At 45.1% G+C, this 8,578-nt stretch overlaps 1 protein-coding gene across 1 annotated transcript; it reads left to right on the forward strand.

Moving 5' to 3' along the window:
• Positions 1 to 2: 2 nt before the first annotated feature.
• Positions 3 to 7,464, forward strand: T265_15786 (hypothetical protein; the record flags this gene model as incomplete). The annotated part of the gene is made up of 3 exons (XM_009179132.1): positions 3 to 244; positions 6,109 to 6,267; positions 7,308 to 7,464. Coding segments are annotated over 3 exons (513 nt in total), but the record flags the coding sequence as incomplete, so codon positions are not given.
• Between the last annotated feature and the right edge of the window lie 1,114 nt (positions 7,465 to 8,578).

The raw sequence follows: 8,578 nt of genomic DNA on the forward strand, positions 1-8,578 counted from the left end.
AGCAATCTATCAGGGTTATCTCAATCAGCTAACTGCAACTACGACAATGGGAACGATCGCAGAGCCCGACAAATCACGCGAGAAGCAGCGATACAGTATCGCCAAGAAAGCCGGTCACGAAGCCTATCACAGACGAAAGCACATATTGGAACAGGAACTAGCTGAGGCGGAAGCGCAGTTTTCAGACATGGATTGGATCCGTAATCCGGAACAAACACAGAATGCCGAGAATCGGTTGCATAAGGTGGGGTTTTCCTCTTTCAGTCTGTTCATTAAAGAAAGTGCACATGCATGTTCCCCAACGGTGCCTGATATTTTCGCCTCACTGGATGAGGAAACGTTTGCAAAGAAATCGCTCACCTCAGCTAATTGATCGATGACCACCGTCTCAAATATCCATCTCTCTGTGTGCTTTAAATTGGACTCTCTTTGAGCCTGCCTTCACTGGACCGATTTCAGTGGATTCAGTCCTGAGACCTTCTGAATATACTTCCTATTGGTCCCATATTTTCGCTTTCATCAATGACCGTAATCAAACCGATTCGTTTCGCTTTCCTCATGCGCTATGCGGAGAATCACGTTATCTTTTTCTGGAAACCGCTGAACGTGCGGCGCAGTATACCCAAGAGCATTAGCAAACAACTTTGATGCGATATTTTCCACGGCACCTAGTTGTTGCCAGTGCTGACTGGCTCGCTGCACGTGACACGTCCCCGGTACTAAACTGGAAGCAGTACTGGTTGGAAATGCAGTTCAGCCGCGTTTTAACGTCGCCCTTGGAAATGGGTACCCATAAGACAGGTTCAGTTAGGAGCAACGTCCTCCTGTCTGTTAACATGTCTTCATCATTGGAACCGATGATTCGGAACCTAACCAGGAAATATAAGAGGAGATGCAGTTCCCTGCCTGGGAATGTTTCGTAAGCTTATCATCACTGCAAGTTCAACCACTCGCCACAAGGTCGCGGGTTCGAAACTCTCAAAGCTTCGTGATGATTCGCAATAAGGATGAGACAGCTGTGCGGTAGTTCTCGGCTTTTCAGTATAGATTAGCTTCAGTGATAGGATGAAATCTCACTTGAGTATCCTCACAAAACCCAGTTACTCCTTCGTCGTGCTTTCTTATTCGAGCAAACCTGGTACTGAAATGCAGTACTAAAAGAGGCGTGTCATTACTTCAGCCCCTTTCCTCCACTGTTGTAAAATTATCAAGCGTTCGACTGTACTCATCCGCATTCATTTCAGTGGCCATCTTTCCAGACGACAAATCTTACTCCATCGGTTGTTGCATCGAGGTTAACCAACTTATTGTGTGTCCTTACATCGGAAATGCCACTTCTGATCATACTGGCTGGACAGTGAAGAGGCTTCTAGGATCATTTGGTGGACGGATTTCTTTATTCTTGAGAAACACCGGAGCAACGATGGTTCTTCTTGGAAAGTGCGATTTCTCCAAGCCGAGTAGATCCTTGTTGTGTTGTGCAGGTGGCCGAGCTATTGGGTTACGCCTGCACTGAGCCTGCCAGACTACGCGATAGGGAGAAGACAGAGAAACTGCGGACACGGCTGTATTGCCAGGAAAAAACGTACAGAGCGTCTGCGTAGATATATAGGATTACTAATTGGGCAAATATGGTCGTTCACTTGTTCGCTTCGTACAGCCAATGGTGGTGTTCCGGTCGTGAACATTCTCAGGCCCACTACGCTGGTCGTGTGGTGCTAGCCGTTTGGTGGCAGCCGCCAACTCACCTACTTTCCGGACGTGTCGTACCGATGGTGACCTTGGGGATGCGTCACTCTGCACATGTACTTTTTCTTCTGTCTGGGTGCGCCCTGACAATCCTCCAAAGGTGGATGGAGGTTAGTTGTTCCAAGTGACCTTGGAAAGATTGCCCTGCCGCACTGCCCTGGTGACATCAAACGTGTTTGTTTGTCCCTTTTATGTCACGCCCATATTCACTACTTACTACTTGCTAGCGTGCTCAAGGGCCTTCGGGGCATTCATAAAATCGTCTATTTTATCAGTTTGCAGGATTGGTAGTTCAAGCAACCTAGATACGCTATCTCCTTGTCCCTCCGGCCATGTGGTGTGTGGAGCCATGAGGATGGAGGCTCCGATTTCGAATGCTAGGTAGAAACGTCTGAGAGTAGCAGTGAAAAGCTTTTTACGGAAACTGGCGGACAAGTGTGTTGTTATTACGAGTACTGGTGCAACAGGAGCACAGCGTATTTACAACAGTTAGGCTTTCTGTCTAACCGCTTCATAACCAAAATGCCAGCAAACAACTTTTGATGTCTTTCAATCGGCTGGCCTGCACACCGTTTTTTCTTGGTCAATCTAATCGACCACAATTTGTGACACCCGGAAGCTGTTCACTTTCTGTCGTAGAAACTGTAATGTGATTCAGCCTCTCGGCTGTGTGACGTGATGTGTGTGGCAACTTCATGTAACGACTCAACTGCGCGTTGACATTTACAAAGGCCTTTTAGCTGCTGACTTCAAAGGGTTATCATAATGGCTGTGTCGCTTGGCCAGACAGCTCAGTTTGCAAGGACTGACAACGGTTCTGCCGACTCATCTGGTTTATGTCCTCAGTGAGAACTGTGATTTCTACGAAGCAAAAAACTGGATTACGATCTGACAAATGTACACGAAAATGCTTGTAAATCTGAGTTTTCCTTAGCCAAGTAGGAAAGTTTGAGCGGTTTGGTGAGTTTCCTGTAAACAAGATGGTTTGGTTTCGTCTTACGCCTTCGTTTACCTATTGCTCTGTGACTCACCATTGCGGCCGTATAAACTCTGTGATGTGCCCCCTTGTCAATTCTAGCAATATATCTTGTCAAGGAGCTGAAGGTTTCTGGTATCGTTTTGGCTACATTGAATCACTTGGCCTTCACGATGACAACACCGACAAAGTTAATCTTGCAGCCCCGCGCCCGATTTTCAGAAAGTCATACCAGTGTGCCCACATATGCTTCCTGTAACACCGTGGGGGTAATTCCCAACCAATACTGGCAATATGCACAATCTTTATCCGTGAAATCAGGACACTACGCCTGTGCAAACCCTCGTCGTCCGGTTCAACAATTCACACGAATACACAAATATTTTCATCCTCAGAACCAATAGCAGCACCATTGGAGTGGTTAGTCCGTCATCAGTGAACGCCTAAGTAGCGTATGACAAAAATTAACTTGATGCTTTGAAACATTTGCAGACGGTTGATCGATCTTTAATATCCAAGTCAATTAAGGAAGGCTGAAATCGACTAGGTGGATACATCACCAACGTGACAAGCCTTTTTGATGAATCCAAATTTGTGAAATCATGTACCGAAGAAGGCAGGACACTGTCGATGTGAAAAGTACTGTCAAAAGTATTGCGACTTTTGAAACAGATGCGAATCATCGACAGTTCCATCGAGGGGAATGTTGGTAGCTTAGGTTGAGCTGGGCGATTTGGTTGCAAATATTTCATTACCAAATAAGGTGACGTCATCAGCGTATAGTTAGTTGTCTGTATGTTGGCGTCAAGTAGTACTGTGTTTGTGCTTACATATGTAGTGTGCACGCGAACAGCAGGGTAGCCTCTGGTTATGTTTGGTCGTTTGAATTGTCGGTTAAGTTATCCTAACTGTCCATTGCCGGTCTATGGCTTATGATTTTTAGAAGTACGTTTGACCGCAAGCATTCATGCAGGAAGTCTATTTGTTCGCGCATGAAGGCTTGCTGGTGGACAAAGCTCTCCCACCGACGAGCTTCAGTGAGCGTTGCACACCCAAACTAGTTTATTTTCGAGGGTAATATTGGTAGCTTAGGTTCCATAGGTGATCGCTGGGAGAACTCCGTCTACCGACAGGTCTACGAATGAGAGCAACTACACTTCCTCCATGGTTTCTTACGTAAAAGATTTCTTCGAAAATTATGAACCAGAGACCGGATATCCGGACCAACCATTCAAACGGCCAATCGTAACCAAAGGCCACCCTCCCTCCCACACTAACAAGACATACAAGCACAAGCACAGTACTACTCAGCACTTACGCACTGTCGCGTTGATATTAACTCGGTTGGTGACAGAACATTTACAACCAAACTGTCCAACTTAGTGAAGAGAACAACAACCAGTAATGACACTAATGCTTCTTGGTGCATAGCGTTACAACAATTCCCGACTTCGCGCTCCCACAAAATTACACAAACCCGACCTACTTCTCAGGACCATCCTCGCCATGTTCCGTTCTCCGTACAATTTTTTTGGCTAAATCGTTTGACAGTCTGTTAGTATTATTCAGCGGTATTAATATATAGTGTCGGAAATATGTTTCGAATCATCAGCCTGCTATGAGTTGATAATCCTCACCAAATTTCTCTTTGAAGTCATGCCGTTTCATACCGCTCGTCGAATCAAGAGACTTCGTTTGTTGTATATGTGATTGACGTGTTGACGGCACTCTTTTAAACTCGAAAGAACTATGACTACTATGTGCACTCCAGTTCCACTGGTAAATTTTACCGACAGAACGGTGAAATTCTGGCTCGGTAGTCTTCAAGTATTTTGCGGTAGATATTCCCATGAGTAAATTTGGAATTCCACGGTTAAATACTCCAAGACTAAAGATGATCGCTTCGTGAACGATTGATTTCCACTTGCCATTGACAGTGCTTGTCCTGGCGGTGCTTTAAAAAAAACTCGAACCAGTTATCGTTTAGCCGTAACACCCTTTTCTGTGTCTAGCTGCCATGCCACCCGAAGGAAGCACGAGGGCTGGGATACTGCTAGGTTGCCCAATCCTAGACAGGGAAGTCGAGAGGCAGAGGTGGGGTCTGAACCACGGACCTTCCGGTCAGTAAATTCGCGCTCTAACCACTGAGCCATTTCGGACCAGTGAATCTGAACTTAACATTTACGCTTGACGCTAAACACAACAATCTGTTACTTTTTCCCCGACGTATCTTTTCTGAAGAATGTCGACAAAACAGCGGAAAGCAATCTTGGACATGTCAGTATATTTGAATCGGTACCTTCACATTGCCACACGACGATCGAAACTCTCTTAGATGCTTGACCGGAGATGTGTTTCTCTGATTGTCAGCAAGTGGAACTACAGTTTTCAAACCGGATATTTTTCCGCGACAGATACTCTGGACAGGCTGTATCGAAAACTATGTAAGAGAAGTAAACAACGCATTAAGGTTTATATAAAGCCTCCGTGCATAGCCGTTGTGTACCTGAGTTTCAGTTGTAGCTCTTTCATTGAAATTGATTTGGTAGACATGATGTCGAAACATGTCACTACCTTTTCTGTATACTATTCATCGGTTTATGTCAAGCAGCGCATATTGACCGTACGGCAAAGCGTTTGTCGGACGGAACACGGGAACCCTAACCGGTGTCCCTGGGTGGTTGTTAGCTGGAATCTAGCTCTCGAGTATAGTCGCTTCGTACAGTTGCCGAAATAGCTCATTCAGCAAACAAAGGACCTACCTTCCAACATATATATCGTATATTCTTAATCGGTCACAAATCACAGGCCGTACAATTAGGGTCGGGCTACCGTAAACAATGGAAACATGTGTTCGCCTGCTAACTGTTCTGTTAGGCTGTGACTTAATCCATTTGTCTTTACTCGTTTACCTCTCCTTTCCTCATTCTCGCACATGTTCGTGGATGTATCCTACTATGCACATGCTTCTGACCTAGTAATGGGGATTTTCCTATGTTAGCCCACACGACAGGTCACAGGAAGTAAATATTGTTTGCTGCCTCACATGGGTCTGTTCTTTACTGATGTGTGTAAATTACTCCTCACTTTATACAGTATGTTGGTTTCGCACCTGCGTGGAGAAAACTCGTTAAAATTCCCGATGACGGTTACAAACAATTTGCCTTTGCCGAGAGAAGGATAACTTTTTCCCACCGTGAGCATGAATCTCCATCCAGTAAAGCCATGTTGCGTGAAAAACCGTGCACATTCGTCTCCTTTGTATGTTCATTATCGAATGAATGGCTGTGGACAAACTAATTCATGGACCTCATGCAAGCAATTTCGACGTCATGTTTAGTTGGCTCATTCATAACTGCATGCCTTCCGTTTTTGTGTTGCAGGAATTTAGACAGAAATACTTGGCGTTAGATCAGGAAGCTCGGGCGATAAACCATGACTTACTGCTCACTCACCAGCAACGTGTTTCACATTCTGTGGGGAAGCGCTTTGAAGCTGCCGCCTTGGCCTGGGATAACGCAGTTCGTAACGCACCGTCGAACGTGAGTTTAATTCATTGTTTTGTCCCTTGCTTCCTGCTTTCGTGTGTGATGGTTTAAGGTCCATTATTTGAATTCATCGTTAGTCGGGTTTTTTATGTCCTAGCTTACGTTGCATCGTTGGCCGGAGTAACGTGAAACGCAAGTGTCATGCGCGACAATACCGATGTCTATGTTGTGCCTCCAAACATATTGACTTTTTATCTTGCAGTGATATGAGTTGCTACAAAGACGAGCAACAGAGCAAGTCCATTCTAGCCTGACTCGAGGCGACAGATGGGAGCACAAGTTTGACCTTATAATGCCCCAAGAATCGTATGTTTTGTTAAATCTGTTACAGCGAAGTAAAAACAGTGCAGCGCTTCCACAAAATATAACTGAAATCCTCTTATGAACGTTCTTGTGGATATCTTGGCATATGTGGCACTTCTCACGCTCCTAAGAAATGCCAGTAATACCAGTAGGATGCTGGAAAGATTAGGGTCGGGCTACCGTAAACAATGGAAACATGTGTTCGCCTGCTAACTGTTCTGTTAGGCTGTGACTTAATCCATTTGTCTTTACTCGTTTACCTCTCCTTTCCTCATTCTCGCACATGTTCGTGGATGTATCCTACTATGCACATGCTTCTGACCTAGTAATGGGGATTTTCCTATGTTAGCCCACACGACAGGTCACAGGAAGTAAATATTGTTTGCTGCCTCACATGGGTCTGTTCTTTACTGATGTGTGTAAATTACTCCTCACTTTATACAGTATGTTGGTTTCGCACCTGCGTGGAGAAAACTCGTTAAAATTCCCGATGACGGTTACAAACAATTTGCCTTTGCCGAGAGAAGGATAACTTTTTCCCACCGTGAGCATGAATCTCCATCCAGTAAAGCCATGTTGCGTGAAAAACCGTGCACATTCGTCTCCTTTGTATGTTCATTATCGAATGAATGGCTGTGGACAAACTAATTCATGGACCTCATGCAAGCAATTTCGACGTCATGTTTAGTTGGCTCATTCATAACTGCATGCCTTCCGTTTTTGTGTTGCAGGAATTTAGACAGAAATACTTGGCGTTAGATCAGGAAGCTCGGGCGATAAACCATGACTTACTGCTCACTCACCAGCAACGTGTTTCACATTCTGTGGGGAAGCGCTTTGAAGCTGCCGCCTTGGTCTGGGATAACGCAGTTCGTAACGCACCGTCGAACGTGAGTTTAATTCATTGTTTTGTCCCTTGCTTCCTGCTTTCGTGTGTGATGGTTTAAGGTCCATTATTTGAATTCATCGTTAGTCGGGTTTTTTATGTCCTAGCTTACGTTGCATCGTTGGCCGGAGTAACGTGAAACGCAAGTGTCATGCGCGACAATACCGATGTCTATGTTGTGCCTCCAAACATATTGACTTTTTATCTTGCAGTGATATGAGTTGCTACAAAGACGAGCAACAGAGCAAGTCCATTCTAGCCTGACTCGAGGCGACAGATGGGAGCACAAGTTTGACCTTATAATGCCCCAAGAATCGTGTTTTATTTTGTCTGTTACAACAGAGCAGCGCTCCCACAAAGTGTAACTGGTATCCTCTCATGAATGTTCTTGTGGACATCTTGGCATATGTGGCACTTTTCACGCTCCTAGGAAGTGTAGTAATGCCAGTAGGATGCTGGAAACAGTGCGGAATGCACATGAATTTGGCGTATCCACGCTGTTTTTGGGAGGCTAACTATTAGGAGTTAGTGTCGGCTACGATTTGTCAACCTAGACCAGGCATACCAGTTGATGTTTGTTTCGCAGGTGATCATGTGGAATGCCAGATGTGAACCTTCAGTGAAGCTAGCCAGGATGATTCGGACGGTCCAAAATATTTGTCTTGATGTTGGAATGGGACTAGAATTAAAGGAACCAACCGCAACTAGATTTACAGTAGTGACTGCTTCGCGGTGTGAAATTCTCCTAGTATGAATGAGCGTCGTGTGGTGAGAGCATGAAAATTGCAGTCGATTGCTTTATCAGGGTACCTAACAAGCATCTCTGCCCATTCTTCTGTGAAGTATAGCCGCGAAAGTGACATTTCAACTTAGCCGCCCCCGACCCACAATTCCTTATCAAAGTGGTCGTTTTCCTCCTACTTTGCATGGACACATTGATCGGATCTCACCTAAAAATACATGTTAGGCAAAGTAACACGGCCTGTAACCCAGACTCCAATGCCGCAGATTGACTGAACGGTAGGATATTGTGTATGGTGGGATTTGAGGCAAAATTATGGCATAACTCAATGGGAACTATACGTGGTAAGTAATAAGGGGTGTCCCATACTCTGG

Source organism: Opisthorchis viverrini (genome assembly GCF_000715545.1).
Source record: "Opisthorchis viverrini unplaced genomic scaffold opera_v5_942, whole genome shotgun sequence".
Taxonomy (NCBI): domain Eukaryota; kingdom Metazoa; phylum Platyhelminthes; class Trematoda; order Opisthorchiida; family Opisthorchiidae; genus Opisthorchis; species Opisthorchis viverrini.